Below are 17,038 nucleotides of genomic sequence, written 5' to 3'. Positions count from 1 at the left end.
GTAGAATAAAATAGAAGCTCTCTGCTATTACCAGCTAGGTTCCTCTCTCTCATCTCATTGAGAGCACCCTTGGTGACTCAGAGACCATCTTAGAGACCCTGGGCATAAATCCAGGTGTGTGAGGATACAGGCCAAGATTAGGGATGATGATGGGGTGGAGAGAAGCAACAGAGCCGGTTTTAAAGTGGGGCTGCAAGGATGTGGTGACCCCTGTCAGAGCAATGGTGGAGAACCTTCTGAAGTTTGTATCCATTCATTACTGCTAACAGGCAGCAGATAAGGCATGTGAGCCTTCTGTCTTTGGGCGGGTCTCTCTTCACAGCTCTGCCCAGAGGCCCACATCCCATCATAGCACCACGCTATAAGTTGTCTAAGCTGACATCTCCCAAAAATAGTGTCAGGTGTTGCAATCTTTTCTCAAATTTAGTGAAGTCAAGTAGAAAGCCACAGCCTCAAATGAAGGGTATTTCCACTAGGGACAACTGGCTGGCCTGTGAGATTTGTGGCCCTCTCCCTGCAATCTGTCTTTATTCTTAACTTCCTATTTGATCTGTCCTGGGCTTCCCCCATCAATCCACCCAGCCTCACATTTTGGTCTACTTCTGGTTCCTATTCTGGCGGTCAGCTCTGTTGTGCAGTTCCATGTTTGGCAGTTCTCTCGGTCTCTGGGTGAGCTTTGGCCTAGGTTGAATTCTTCTTTCCCCTGGGCTCTGAAATGTCTGGTGAAGAGAAGTCTACCCCCAGTCATCCTGCCTTTTTGAAAGGCATCTTGGCTCTATCCCTTTGCTGATCCCCCACATCCACCAGGAGATGGTAACAGTAGGTTCCCAGCTAGAACCTACCCCTGCCCACTCTAGCAATATGCAGCTCTCCAAGTTCTCTGTGAAATGAAGGAAAGGAAGTACTCCAAGATGCCCCTCACATATCTGGTCTGGGAGTGGAAGATTGGGGAACAGAAGTACACATGAGGTAAAGTTAGAGTCCCATTTAGGTTGTGTTGAATTGGGAAAGACATCTAAATAGGGTGAGAAATGTGGATAGGAGCCCAAGGAAAGATTTGAGTGCATTAGTGCAGAGGTAACAGTTGAATCCCTGAGATAGGGAAGACTGTCTACAATATGCTGGCTAAGTCTGTGTGAATATCCCCAGACAGAAAAATCATTAATTTATGTAACTCTCTGTACCGTTTAACAGTACTCCTGTCTCTAGATAGGCTCCTGGGCTATAATGGGCCATGATAGAGAGCTCCATGTCCCCCGTTTATCAGAATCTGCCCTCTGAAGTTCACATCCATAAATTTTGAGAGGAGAGAGATTTAAGGAAAGGAACTACAAGCCTCTCTCCACAGTCCTTGCTCCAAAATGCAGAAATCTCTGAAGGGAGAGGTGGGATTAAGCTGAATAAATGCTTCAAAATAAATAAAATCTCTCCTAAGAGGTTAGATATCTTGGTGACAGAAACCATAAAAATGTATAGTGTATTCACATTTTATTATCTAGATTTATAAGGTACCAAAGACTCTGCAAATTCAACTGTCTCAATGTCAAAAGCAGTTATTTATTTTGGCTCTTTTTCTCATTAGTGGTTATGCATATTTTTCTACCTTCAGAAATTTATCAAATGCCTTATGACAACTTTTATATTCATTTCTATGCAGGACAAATTTCCATGTGTTCCTTTAGTATTAGCTGACATTTCTGAGCTTTAGATTTTTTTAAATGCTCATTGATATTTCATATGCAAAAGTATACATAAATTTAGGCTGATTTGGCCATGACTGTGCACTAATACCTCATTAGCTAGTTAATTGTTTATTTTATAGACAGTTCTGTGTTTGAATTACATTGCATTTTTATCATCCATGACCCTGACTCCCCAGATCCACCAGGCTACAAGGGCAACATGAGCTTCTTCTCATTTTTCCAAGAAGAAATTGTCTTCAAGAAGTAACTCAGGACAGAATTCATGGAATATTATAATTCTCATTCTTCATCTCAGAGCATTTATTGAGACTGTTTTCGTGAAAGCCCTTGGGCTTCTGAGGCATATAGAGATATTTGCAGTTCCCCATTATAGCTAGCTGACTAGGCTTCTTTGCCTTTCATATCTTTGCAAACATAACATCACATCATGGAAAGGAAATCTAAGTTGTATAACTCTAGCACACTAGGGAATGACATTCTATGCCTAGTAAAATGTGTGATGGGGAGATGACCTGGAGAGCTTGTCCAACTCTCTTTCAAAACAGATCAGCTATTCAGGGCTCTTCCCAACATCTATGTTTTGAGGACTATTTGCAGATCGCCTCATAAAAGAATAAAATCACCCATCATGAAAGTGATTTCTTAGGTGAGAGGAAGCAGCAGCATTTCCATCAGCCTCTCACTGGAGTGAACTTGGCCACAGCCCGCAGAGAACAAGATGGCTGTGCCCATGGTGTGTGACTATGGGCACCCAGCCACTGGTGCAGAGCACATTTTCAGAGGGGCTGCAGGCTGGAGGTGAGCCAAGTGAGCTTCTGAGATTCCTAGACATGAGGTTGTTCCCTTTTTTATTTACAGCTAAAACAGGTAGGAAGAATGAATTTCTTAGCACGAGTGGAAATTTACTGTGTTTTTTTTTTTCTTTAGCCTTTAAAGATCTGGGGATCTGTATTGATATAATAATAAAGTTGTAAAAATAATTTTCCTTCATCTTGAAATTACATCTAATTCTCCCATTTTGAGGGGATATATATATCTCATAAAAGGCATTTGCAACACATTCCTGACCTTTGAAGTATGGCACAATCCTAATTTTTAAAAGTCATATAATGTACAAGAAAAATACAAACCACTCTGAGAGGGGAAATCCTATGAAAACAACTAAGCTAAGTTATCAAAAATGAAGGGTCCAACATTCTATCTTTATTTCTATACCTAAATATGTAGATATACATACATCTCCCTTTGTAGGTAGAGAAATGCCAGGAAATGGAAAATAATAATAGTGTGCTTAATTTCTACCAGATAATTAAATTTTCATGCCCTTTAAATATTGGAAAATTGTTCTTCTTTGAATTTGCAGCTTAATAAAATTCAAGCCAAGTGGCTTCAATTCAACAAACAAGTATTTATTGAGAACTTACTGTCTGGCCAATGTGGAGGTGTAGAGATGAGTGAGATGCAGTCCTTGCCCTTGGAGCTCATCCTCTATTAGGGAAAATGGTTGAATGGCAACCACTTACATAATATGATCTGGTAAACTCTAAAATCAAAATACATACACATTGCTGTGGTGTATATATGCCCAACATAGGTGAAGGGACAATAATTCCAACTTCTGGATCAAAGAAAGGTACTGACAGAGTCCACATTTGAGTTGTGCCTTAAGAATGTACGGTTTTCAGATTAGAGATGGGGTAGGAGGAGGTGACTACAGTAGTCACCTCCTTCTGAAGGCAGTGGGATAATGAGAGTGAGTGCTAGAAATGATTTGAAATAGAACTTGGAAATCAAGAGAGCTTGGGGAATGAGGTCAGAGACGGGGCCATCTCTGAGGATTCTGGGTTGAGCAACTGGATGAAGATGTTGATGTATTTAAGAGCTATGGGACAAGGAACAGCTCAGGCGAGGGATAAAACAGAACTAAAATAATGAGTCTGCTTTGGGATTTGTTTGAGGTAAGGCACAGAGAGCTCTAGGAGTCCAGGGAGGTGGACACAGTTCATGATGGAGACAAACATTTAATGTTATCCAGCCTTGCTTTCTTGTTACTTCATAGCTCTTTGTAAGATGTCAGCACTGCTGACACCTCCATCTTCTCCAAGAGCAGTTCACCCACATGTTCTGTCTTTACTGCTTCTAATTCTAGATGGAGACCATGGAATAATATGAATCACATGCAAATTTAAATTTCTGAAAAATGTGTATACTAATGGGAATCCTTGACTTCTGGTAATTTCATGCTATTATCTCATCAGCTGTTTTTATAAGACATTTCCCTCAGTTACTTGTATTTTGGTTCTAATATGTGTTATACATATATGTATAGATATAATTATAATATATATGACCTTTTAAAACTAGAATTGTGCTATATATATATAATTATTATATATCAAGGGAACATTAAAAAATACCCACTGGGACTGCACTATAATTCAAAATTCAGGAAGAAGATGTGTCTTTTGTGCCATTTTGCTAAAATGTCTTGTTCTCTGTTCATATATTCAACTATATGCATATTTGATATACACATCTTTCAATTTTAAAACAAATATCTTTTGGCATATTCTAAAACTCTAACATCTAAATAATTATTGCCCACAAAATTAAACTTTTTAAAATTATATAAAAAATATATATTGCACAGTCAATGTTGATTTATTAAAAATCAACCCCGGTTATGAAACTCACATGTGTAAAGGTAATATAGAGGCAATTTCCTAACTCTGGATGGGATGACAAATGTTTGCTAGCCTGACAGTAGGAATCTCATAGTCCCCGTATTGATGGAAAGTCCAGTACCATATGCATTTGCCATAGCCACAACTTTTAGACGGTTTGCAGTTGTTTGGATACACGTCTGGGTCCACATGTGGCATTCTACCTGATACTCAGATAAAAATTTGAAGATAGAAGCATGTCCTCCATTTGTTGACCTCATTCCCAAATGAATTAAAAGGCCAGCTATATAGTATCCCTCAGTTGCCACAAAATGGGGCTCTTTCATAGGCAAAGATCCCTGGGTAACTTTTGCAGTAGCTCCTTAGGATTCTGACAGTTAGTGTAGCAAGTTCTACAAAAGGTTGTTTAATTCACACCTTGGAATGAAGAAAGAAAAGGGTGTAATTCTCTTTCCTTGTGCTGTGGAGAAAAGTTAGAAGAGGGCCTTATATGGGGAGCACACAGGGGAAGGGCTCAAAGGGTGCATTTCAGTGGGCCTAAAACATTTGTCACTGGTTTATCTCTGTGGAGTTCTTGACACTTGAGATGGGCTTTGTCTATGGGGGGTTATTTTTTTCTCTATTTTTCAAAATGAAAATGGTTTTAATGCTCCATTATAAAAAAATCACACTGTCTTACTGAGAAGAATAAGCAATACAGATAAATGTAAAGCAGACAGCGATAATTATAGAAAAACCTATTGTACAGAAATCTCACTGCAGAATGCCCTTCTGAATTTTTTCTAGAACAAATATAAGATCATATCATTTATTTTGTACCATGCATTTTATTCTATGACTGCCTAATGACGCCCCACCTTGTCAGTGAACATAGAACTATGTCACCATTTTTATGGGCTGTATAGATTTTGAGAGACTTTGGCAGGATTTATTGTTACAAATACTATTCTGCACTTGTCTGGTTGTTTCTAGTAAAAACTGCTTCAGCAAATATTGAGTAAATGTAAAAGAATATCTAAACCTGTGTATAAAATATGAGTAATAAATATCAAATGTCCTGCCTCAGTTTTTGCAGCACTGGTGTTTGAACTCAGGGCTTGCACTTGCTAGGCAGGTGCTCTACCACTTGAGCCATGCCCCCAGCCCTTCACATCCATTCTTAACTAAGTCTAAACTTAATATCCTCATCAATCTAAATCTCTTAGATAACTTTAATGCCAGTCATTCCCCTCCTGGTAGTCCAGGAGTTAATTATATCTTGTTTTTTTTCTAATCCCACAGGTAGACAAATACTTAGTGTCTTACTCAGCAGGCAATGTTGTTTATACTGCTTTGTGCACTGCCTATTTTTTTCTATGCTTGGAGTCTTCCATCAGAGTCTTTTCTCCTTTCTGAAGTCTGTTCTTTAGATTCTTCCAGTGAAGGCCTGTTGATGATTAAGTTTTTTGTTCTTTTCTGGCAATCTTATTTTGCCCCTTTTCTAGAAAAATGATTTTTTGTTTTGTTTTTGCAGAGCGGGGGATGGAACCCAGGGCCTTGTGCATGCTACACCAAGCTACATCTCTAGCCCTGAGAAATAGTTTTAATGATAAATAAATCTTGTGTTCCTTATTTTAAGGGGACAATAAAATGATTTTTAGTAAATTGACAGAGTTGTGCAACCACCACTGCAATCTAATTTTAGGACATTTCCATCACCCCAAAAAGAAATCTTATATTCATTTGTAGTTAATCCCCACTCCTACCTCCAGCCTCAGACAATTGCTAATTTATTTTCTGTCTCAAAAAATGGCCTTTTCTGGACATTTCCTGTAAGTAGACTTTTCCACTATGTGGTCTTTTATATCTAGATCCTTTTTTTAGCATAACGTTTTTGAAGTTCACTCATGTTGTAGCATGAATCAGTGTGTACTTCATTACCAAATAGCATTCCAGGGGACAAATATACCACATTTTATCTATCCACTCAACTGCTGACATTTAGGTAGTTTCTGCTTCAGGACTCTTACGAATAATGCTGCTGTGAACATTCTCGTACAAGTCTTTTTTTGGACATGTCTTTTCTTTTCTCTTGAGTAGATAATGAAATTATTGGGTTATATGATTAATCTATCTTAATATGTTTTAATCTGCCAAACTGTAGGGTGGTGTTTGGAGTCCTCAAACTAGCCTGTGTTACCCTGCATGGTCTCACCGCTGCCTCACCTCCATCTTCATGGCTTCTTGCTCCCTGGCCCCTACCTTCCTGGCCTTGTCTCTGTTCTCAAATGCACTAAAACTTTTCTTACCTTTAGCCCTCACCTCCTATCTGAATGTCCTTTCTTGCCTCTCAAACCTCCCCAACCTGGCTGACCTGTTCATCTTTCAGATCTCAGCTCACATGTGTCTTTTTTAAGAGACTTAACTGGTTTTTTGTCACCAGCACACACACACACACACACACACACACACACACACACACACACACAACACAGAAAGAGAGAGAGAGAGAGAGAGAGAGATTGAGAGAGAGAGAGAGAGAGAGGTTGATCTGACCAATCCAACATCTCAAAGACAGTGGCTAAGCTCTGGGACCTCAGAGCATCTGGTCAACCTGGAATAGCCAAAGATGGAGAGTAATGTAAGGAAACGTGGGCCCCAAAATGACCACGTGGTGAGGAGTGATCTGGCCAAGAGATTCTTTATTACCGGGTTGGGGAGGGAGAGAGCAGAGAGCCAGAGAGAGGGAGAGAGGGGCAGGGGCTTAAATACCCCTCAGTGGGACTCAGCATGATCTGATTGGTTAGGATCTTATGGTTCATGCTGATTGGAGGTTGGGGCAGAAGGAGGGTTCAAGCTAGACTTGAGGCAGGACGATGACCCTGGAAAACAGGAGCTTAAGGGTGCAGTAAGAACTGAAACCTATTGGCGCCATTATTGCCAACAAGCAAGATAGACAAAACCTGCTTAAAGCATCTTGTTCTTGTTCTGCACAGCACCACTTACAGTGGTGGTGTGTAATATTCACTTGCTCTGCTAGAAAACGGGACAGTAAGACATTGTGGCTCACTGCCATATCCTGGCACCTGGCTCACTTAAAAGATGGTGGCTGTTTCAAGATGATTGTTAAAGGTGGGGCAAATGGATGACAACAGATCACCTTGAAAATTGTAAGACAAATGGAAAAATCAGAAAACCAAAGAAATTTTGATAATTTACAATTTGGTGAGGAAACATGAGTGGTTCTCTTTGATCTAACCAATGACAGATTCTTCAGGGACATAAAAGGAGATTGGCACATTGCCCAGCCTGAGGTGTGTTTAGACCAGTGATGGTCAGGGTTGTCAAACACTCATTTGGATTGCCAAGGACCTTTGTGGACTCTTTCCCTGAGTATGGGGAGCTTTTCATTTCTGTGATGTTCTCAGTGTCCCATTAGAAGGTAGTAGAAAGGACACCTAGGTTTTTTCACTCCTGTAAAGGTTGGTAGTAACGTTTCCTGTTTTTTCCTTTTATTTATTTCTGTCCTTCCTTCTGTCCTTTTTTCCTTTCTTTTCCCTCACTCCCTCCCTTTCTTCTTGTTCTTTTTTTCTTTGGAGTGGGGGGCTGGCTTTGATCTAAAGGATTCTATCAGTTTGTTTTAGCTTTGATAATTATCTCCAAGGCTGTGTTTCCCTGCTACCTTCTGAACAATCACTCTTTCTGTCAGCTATCAAAGTAACACTGCTTCCGCTGTCCTCGAAACAATCACCAACATTCAGCCCAAGGAGAGTGGAGGTGGAGTGGGAGAGACCCGAGAAGCCATTGTTTACAGATTATCTGAAGACATGCTGAGCAAGCTGCCCCCTGATTATATTCCTCACGAGGTAAGCCATGCTCTTGCCACTGGTATATGGGACTATCTTGGGGGTCCCACAAAGCTGAACCCGGCCTGGGACAGTATGGGTCAGTCCAATCCTCTCTCTGTTCATTCCTTCCTTATTTTCAACTTTCCTTTGGCCTTTGGTCTTCTCTTCCTTACCCTTTCTCAAGCATCATGTAAATTATGGTCTCCATTTGCTGTGGCATCTTTCTCCATTCCCTTTGTACTCCATTGTACCTTTACTATACCCCTTTCCATCTTTAAGCTCATGTCTTTGGGTGCCAGGCATCATCACCATCTGGTCTTGGAACCTCTCCCCCCAACTCCCCAGCTTGCTGTGTCCATTATTATTGTTTTTTGGCGGTACTGGGGTTTGGACTCAGGGCCTCAGCTTGCTAGACAGGTGCTCTACCAGTTGAGCCACTCTGCCAGCCCTATTTTGTGTTGGGTATTTTTGAGATAGGGTCTCACATACTATTTTCCTGGGCTGGCTTTGAACGATGATCCTCCTGATCTCTGCCTCCCAGGTAGCTAGGGCGCCACCAGTGCTTAGCTTTTGTCCATTCTTTAAACTTACCTTTTGTTTTTGTCTCCTGCTCCATACATTTCATTCCTTTAGTGTTCATAGTCAGGGAATAATGGGAAAGGGTGCCATTTAAATGAACCCATCCCCAGAATGGATGACAATAATCTTCTACTTCTTCAGCCTCCCAAGTGTTAGCTTGTGTATCTAAATCAGCTTTCTCAAAAACTTTTATTTTCTTTCAGTGCTGGTGATTGAGCTCAGGGCCTTGAATAGCTGGGACCTCAGGTGTGCAGCACCATGTTGAGCTTTCTCAAAATTGTTTTAGCATAAGATTCCTTTATGAAATGATTGAGGATCCCAGATAACTTTTGCTTATAATATGTTTTATATTTAAAATATTAGAAATTTATGCTAATGTTTAAAATATTAATTTATTTTAAAAGAACAGTAATAAACCCATTATGTGTTAACATAAATGACATTTTATTTTAAAAAATAAATAGATTTTCCAAGACTAAAACATTCATAAAGAAGAGTGGGATTGGCTGGGTGTATTGGCTCAATCTAGCTATTCAGGAGGATTGCACCTTGAGGCCAGCCCAGGCAAAAAGTTAGCAAGGCCCCATCTTAACAAACAATCCAGGCATGGTGGCATGCACCTATTATCCTAGCTACTTGGGAGGCATAAGTAGGAGGACCATGGCCCAAGGCTGGCCCAGGCAAAAAGTGAAAGACCCTATCTGAAAAATAACCTAAAGCAAAAAGGAGTGGAGGAGTGGCTCAAGTAGTAGAGCCCTTGCCTAGCAAGCACAAGGCCCTAGGTTCAGATCCTAGCACTGCCAAAAAAGATTGGGATTGGTTTACCATTTTGGAAATCTCTTTAATGTCTTGCTTAGTAGAAGACAGCTCTTTTTTTTTTTTTTGGTGGGATGGGATTTGAACTCATGGCTTGGCACTTGCAAAGCAGGTGCTCTACTGCTTGAGCCACACCTTGAATTCATTTTGCTCTGGTTATTTTTTTGTAGATGGAGTCTTGCAAACTATTTGCCTGTGCTAGTCTTGAACCATAATCCTACCGATTTCAGCCTTCCAAGTAGCTAGGGTTACAGGCATGACCCATGGGTGCCCTGCTAACAACTCTATTCTTATATTTGCTTTTGCATTCAGTGTGTTACATCATAAGTTATGTAGTTCCTGGTAAACTCCACTGTATACTCAAGAGACTAAAAAAAAAAAAAAGTCAACTAACAGTAGTATAATGAAGAAGAAAAGGTTAATCTTACCATAAGGATCCCAGAGGGACCTAAACCATACTTTGAGAGCTGCTAACCCAAATACATGGATATTCTGGAAGTTCTATCAAGAGTCCTCAGCTTGGCCTCTTTCTTCATGCAAGAAGGAAGGGTTGTGCCTTCTGGCCATCCACAGCCTTCTCTCTCCTGTTCTCAGCCTCTGTCCCTCCCCACTGATGGGCATAGCATCACCCAAGTCCTGGACTGGTCAGAGTCAAATTTAGCTCCTCACTGAAAAGGAGAGAGCCCAATGCCCTAATGCAGGGGTGAATGTGGTCCTGTGTCGACACCATTCTGGATCCCCAAGTCTAGGAAAAGATGCCCTTGACAGCTGGGAGCCCCAAGGCTACCTGGGTGACAAGGCCTCCCACTGTAGCTGGAACACAGAGGCCATAGTTTGCTACCGAGACTTCTTTCAAAGTATTTCGTTTAGCTCTCTTGCTGTCCTTTTTCTCCTAAAGTTGATTATGGAGACGGTGTATTTGACTGGGCAGTTCTAATCTGATCATTATTTGTATGCTTAAACACGGAAGTCTGTTTGGCATGAAAAACAGTAATCTGTTAGTCATTGACTATTTGGCAGGTACCTGTGTAGTGAATTTTGTTTATGTTTCACTAAATTCTGCATCTCTCATTGCTCATTTAGCTTAGTCATTTCTTCAAAATTTAAAAACAAAGAAAACATTACTTCCTTTTATATTTGGGATTTTTCTTGGGGGGGTATTATTTTTGGTGATACTTTTTTGTTGCTTTCTTTTTAAAATTCCTTCGCGAATTAATTGCTCCTCAGTCAAAGCTTCCACACTGACCCAGATGTATACCAACATTTTCCATGCCTTAAGCTGTGCTAAACATCCACTCGAATATCTTTAAGGCCACAGAGCAGAGGTGTTGGTGACTGGTACTCTTTCAAAAGCTTACAACGTTTTCACTACAGATAGATGGCTTGTTTACTAGATTGATTTTTAATTACTTCTGGAAGTGAGATAATAGGGTGGAACAGTCAGTGAGGATATCATTTATAAGTATCAAGCCCCCAGTCTGAAGTTTCCCAAGCACCATGTTCGTCACTAGAAGTAGGTCATAATGGGGCAGCAGCTGGTGTTTTTGAGCACTCATTGCACGTGGGTCCTGTCCTGAGTGTCTTATGCACATGATGGTACTCAGTCCTCAGGACAGCACCAGCAGAAACCAAGCAAAGGCATAAAGAAGAATTTGAACAAAAGTGATCTGATTCCAGAACTTTCAGTCTTAGCCAGCTTTACCATGTAGTGAAGGCCTCCAACAACACAGCGTTTCCTTGTCTCTTAAATTATTTTTTTTGTTTCCACTGTGTGGATGGTATGGCATTTGGTTAAGATAGCCAAATGAACGACTTCATGAGGAGCAGTTACTGTGAAGAAGAAGTATTTTTCGATGAGTAAATAGATAAAGACATATTTTTCCACATTTATTGTGTGTGGTCTTCATAAAAGAAAATCTTGGGAAGACAAAATACCTGTGAGGCAGAATGTTTGTGTGAAGCAGTGGTAGGGCACTTACCTAGTATGCATAAGCTGCTGGGGTCCATCCCAACACTGAAAAAATAAAACTTCCACATGGAAGTGAGATAAAATTACTCTAAGCTGAGTATGGTGCTTCATACCTATAATCCCAGTACTTGGGAAGCTGAGGCAGGAAGACTGAGAGTTCAAGGCCAGCCTGGGCTACATAGTGAAACTCTGTCTTTAAAAAAAAAAAGAACTTACTTGGTATTACCAAAGGGAGATTTTAAGCCCTGCTTTCTGATTGTTTGAGTTTTCCAGGCTCAGCCGGGGCCACTTTACTTCTGTCTGGCATCTGTGGTGTCACCACAGTAACAGTCAGTGTCACCAAGTGGATTTCTGCATGGAAAGGAGTTTGTGCTAAGAGACATCTATATCTTCCTGTTCTAAGACTGCTTACTTTTTGTGTCTTTTATTTTAGAAGAAATGTATTCCTGAAAATGTGACAGTAAAGTGGATTTTATAAATTGAAGTATAATTATACCATTAGCTTCCACAGTAAAAATGAAGTTCCATTACTATAGAAGAGCCTACCCAGAAACATAATGAAAATCCTACATAAGACCACGTTAATTTTATTGGTAAATACACAATTTATGCTGGAGCAGTAATCATACAAAAAGTAAAATTGGTACTAAAATTACATTTTCTAGCATCTAAGTTTTTTCCCTCTCTTTTACTTATTTTAATTTAATTTTTTTGGATTGGTGTGTTGCTGTGTTGCCCAGGCTGGCATTGAACTTCTGGGCTCAAGCATTTATTCTGTCCTTCGAAGTAGCTGGGACTATAGGTGTGTGCCACCATGTCCAGCAGATTTCTCACAGGGCAGGACAGTTTGCTTGGGCCATCAGCATACTAAAGGTACCTGGACTATTGATTTTATATCATTGTCAATACTTGGGGTTAATTTTCCACTTGTGGGGTTGCAAAAGTCTTTCTGTGATTTCCTTTTGCCTTAAGAGTGAATTTCCACAGAATAATCATTATTGAGAAGGGATGTATATGCTACCCAGCCACTAAGGGTTAAAGGGCTCAAGATGGAGATGACAGGAAAACACTGGAGACTTCAAAAATATAGGTTCTGGAGCCAGGAATTTAAGACACTACGGGAAGGTCTGTGTATGGGTCAGGGGCCTCCCCTGGCCTGTTGGACTGGTGATTTAGTATCATTTGCTCTGCCCACGTAGGTGATCCCTTTCAGGCTGTTCAGTTTTACATCACTGCTTCCCTTGGAATTTGTTACTTCCCTGGGTTAGTCAGGGCTCTCTGGTAGAACAGAACCGATGGAGTGTGTATGTATATAATTGTAAAAAGGGGATTTGTTAGGTTGGCTTACACAATTGGAGGCTGGATGGTCCAACAACAGCCATCTGCACACCAGAGAAGCAGAGAACTTGGTACCTGCTCAATTCAAGAAGCTGGAAACCTCAGAATAAGAGGCACCAGTGATTCAGGAAGAATGAAGCATGCACCCACTGGCTGGCTTTCTTTTCTTCCACTTTTATACCATCTGAACTCCCAGCCTATTGGATGATGCTACCCACATTGAAGGTGGGTCTTTCTTCCTCAGTTGCTCTCCCACATGTCCATCCTCTCTGGAAACACCTGCACAAACACACCCAGAAGCATGCTTTACTAATCCCCTAGGCATCTCTCTCAATCCAGTCAAGCAGACAATCAAGATTAACTATCACACCCTCTTCATCTTTCACTCGCTAAAAATGATCAGTAAACAACAGGTGTCCATTGCTGAAGGGAAGGTCTGTCCCATGCCAAGGACTTGCTCTGTAAAATGGGGGGTTTCGTCCAGGTGACCTGGAAGCTATCTGTGCCTCAAGAAGGAGTATGGCATCTCTGGCAGAGAATTCTACCATTACTGACTTCCTGGTGATTCTTTGGACTGATACATCCATAATTTCTCTCCCACTCCATAGGTCCATCCTTATCCTACTATTCTGCCATCTCTTGGACTGTGGCCAGCAGAAAGTTTAACCCATGTATGAGTTCTTGCCAGTATTTGTAATCAATCTCTTCTTTGGCACATGTCACTAAATTGAAATGTGACTATGTATTGGCTTATTTTCCAATAGTTGTTGAATTTTATTGTTCCCACAAGCAGAGACCTTTGTATTGATCTCTTTAAAATAGTCAATAAATGATATACCAAAAGGAGCAAATGACAGGTGCTTAATGGCTTTCCCACAGAATTATTTTCATTGATTAGGTTAGGCAAGACTCCTTTGTAGCCACCATAGCCGAGGCAATCATGATCTCAGAAATATTCATTAGTAAGTACTTGTAAAGATTTTGGCTGTATTAACTTTTTGTAACATTGCTAATAACAATTCTACAAATCTCCCTGTATTCTTACAAAGGTTAGATTGCAAAAGGATATTTAACTGACACTTAATACTTAATCATTTGAAAGGGGAAGCAGGTACAATTTTCTTTCAGCTTTGTAAAGTACATTTCCAATTATCAACTAAGTACAATCAGTAGGAAATAAAAATCATTTTAGTTGAACAGTGGTTTTTGAAGCTCAGAAAATGGGGAACTTAATGGCAAGTTTGGTTCTGCAAGAGATATTTTAGAGTTCATTTGGTCTGCTAGAGATATATCTAGAGAAAGAAAAAGAACTGAGAATGGAGAGGTCACTGGAAGAGAAATGATAGATGGCTTTAAAACTTCCTTTTTGTGTGGTGTACTTTGTTTTAGGTGAGAGCTCGTTTGGTAAAGATGGGGCATCTTAATTCAATGAACATATTTCTAAGACAAGAAATCGACAGGATGCAAAAGGTCATCTCAATACTTCGCAGTAGCCTGAGTGATCTAAAATTGGCCATTGAAGGAACGATCATCATGAGTGAGGTGAGCTCTTACTGTCTCAGCAGCCATCTCCCTTTTCGGTTGCTGTTTCTTCTTCACGTATTTTAAACATATTTTCTTCAGAACTTGAGAGATGCCCTGGACAATATGTATGATGCTCGTATACCTCAGCTTTGGAGAAGGGTGTCCTGGGATTCATCCACACTGGGCTTCTGGTTCACGGAACTTTTGGAAAGAAATGCTCAGTTTTCTGCTTGGATATTTGAAGGGAGGCCTACTGTGTTCTGGATGACTGGATTCTTTAATCCCCAAGGTATGTGACTGAACTTGGAAGTGGTTGAGTGGTAGCGTGATTTGATGAGTGTCTAGTGCATAAAGCAATATGGCAATAGACCTTGTGGGTGCCATGTCCTTTCCCTTTGGAAAACACAGATAATCTTTCTCTATTTGTTTAATAAATTCATCCTGAAATTATTCTCATCATATCACTTCCTATACACTCACTTCAGCAGATCATCCATCTGTGGTTAGAACACATGAAAGAGTAAAAAATAAATTCTCTCAAACTGTACTTTTCAAATGTTTGTGAAAAAGCCCTCCCCCAGCCCCGCAAAAAAGAGGCACCAAAAGATGCATTGAAAATTGTTTGTAGAGGTCAGAAAGTTAGACTTATTTCAAAAATCATGAATTGGCAAAAGCATTCAGTGAGTTTGGTTTTATTCCCCTGGAAGAGTGCTTAGTACTTCTGCTTCATTTATTTCTTCATTCTAGAAATGTTTACTGAGAAAGACGACAGCTTGATGTCATGGAGTTCATAGTTCACAAACCCGACGACTTTTTGTCTTACTTGAAGATACGTACTTTTACTTCAAGTAGTTCCCACATGGCATGAAGAAATTTAGATTTCCTAGGGCTCAATACCTGAGGCTCCATTTGTAATACAAGTTAGGAAACAGCCACCCTTATCGATTTAGGATGAATTACTGCTACTCACAGCAATATGGTTAAATCTCAAAAGATAATATTGAGTAAAGGCAGCCAGACATCCTGTATGATCACATCTATACAAATGACGAGGACAGGTCCAATGGATCTGTAATGTTGCAAGTCGCATCATGGTTACCCTGAGGGGGAGGACAGTGATTAGAGAAGGCCCAAGCAGACTTCTGGGGCCTGGGAATGTTGTTTGCTGATCTAGATGCTATTACATGCTGTGTTTCCTTGGTGAAAATCCATTCAGTTGCTAGCTTACGATCTGTGCGGTTATCTCTTACAAATAATACTGCAATATTTAGTATACATTTAGCTGTCCTCTGTGTACATACATTCATTTGCAGCATGCATTGTCAAATGCCTTAAAATTTTCTAAATTTGGAACACTAATCATGGTGATTTCTATGAGCAACCAAATTATACATCGTAAATTACAGTGTTTGTAGCGTTAGATTTGTAAAGGGCAAATGCCAGATTTCACTCATCTATTTTTCTCTCAGAATTTCCATTGAATATGGGGAGGGGTTTTTTGGTTCTAGTTCTCAGATTGTAAGTGTCTATGTGTGAGTGTTTTTTCTCCTCACCAGCCCTCCATTTGAATAAGCCGTCATCGGGTTAATTCTCGTTTGAGGAGACAAGAGAGATAAAGTCTAACTTAATAAGGATTATTAACCACATGCCATTTGCCAGCCCCTCTGCAAGGTGCTTTCAGCAGAGAGAGCTTTGAGTCCTGATTCCTGCCCCAAAGGAGTCCATGATCTGGTTGCTGAGACAGTCCCACCAGCAGCCTTAGTGTGCTGTGATAAGCACTCCACCCATGTAAGAACTAAGTGCCATGATAGCACAGAGGATAGAGAGATTGCTTCTGCCCAGGCAGGGTTTGAGAAGGGAGCTTCATGTGGGAAGCAGTGAGTAGGCTTTGGAGAGGCAGAGACTCAACAAAGGGCATGGCAGGCAGAGGCCTGAGCAAAGACAAGGCATGTCCAGCAGAACAAGAAGGTTGGTGTGTCTACAGCTCAGGAAGCGTGTGTGGGGTGCGATGGAAGCTGCAGTATGAAGAGTCCTCTGAGGGAGTTCTGGATACATCATCAAAGACCACAGGACTCATCAGAGTCCTGTGAGATGGCAGAGGTTGACTGGAATATGGGAACCCAGAGCAGTAAGATTCCTGCCTGGTCCACGAAAGAGGCCTGGGACCTGAACAAAGTGCAAAGGTGGGGACAGATTTGATGGAGTGATTAAATGGGATCCTTGAGAGAGTAAGGAGAGTCAGTGATGTAGGCTGAAAGCAGAGTGCAGGACAGGGAGCCGTGGAAGAGGGACAGGATGGGTGACAAGGTGAGGAAGGAGCCTGAGAGGGCATCCATTTGCAGGGATGTGCTGCAGACCTGGGGTCCGGCAGAGTCATCAGGACCAGAGTTAGTAACACCTGCAAGATTTTTTGAGAATACTTTTTGATATTCACCAGCCAAGCAAGTGGGATTGGTCATCCCTGGCTTTCCATAGACACAAATGATAAAGTCATACCATACATCATAGCACACAATTTCTTTTGGTGATTCTTTTTCCTTTTTCACTTAAAATAGTGAATTGTTAACCTTTAATTAACACTTTGAGCTAATCTTCAAT

At 40.7% G+C, this 17,038-nt stretch overlaps 1 protein-coding gene across 1 annotated transcript in view; it reads left to right on the top strand.

Moving 5' to 3' along the window:
* The window catches only part of Dnah8 (dynein axonemal heavy chain 8), a 343,384-nt gene that overhangs the window by 314,581 nt on the left and 11,765 nt on the right, over positions 1 to 17,038 (top strand). Inside the window, exons 89-91 of the mRNA XM_074082285.1 lie at positions 8,076 to 8,232; positions 14,306 to 14,458; positions 14,540 to 14,729. Coding sequence (XP_073938386.1) covers positions 8,076 to 8,232; positions 14,306 to 14,458; positions 14,540 to 14,729 — 500 coding nt within the window. The remainder of the gene's footprint in view (positions 1 to 8,075; positions 8,233 to 14,305; positions 14,459 to 14,539; positions 14,730 to 17,038) is intronic.

This window comes from Castor canadensis, chromosome 8, assembly GCF_047511655.1.
Source record: "Castor canadensis chromosome 8, mCasCan1.hap1v2, whole genome shotgun sequence".
In the NCBI taxonomy this organism is placed as follows: Eukaryota; Metazoa; Chordata; class Mammalia; order Rodentia; family Castoridae; genus Castor; species Castor canadensis.
This window is presented reverse-complemented; position numbering and strand designations above follow the sequence as displayed.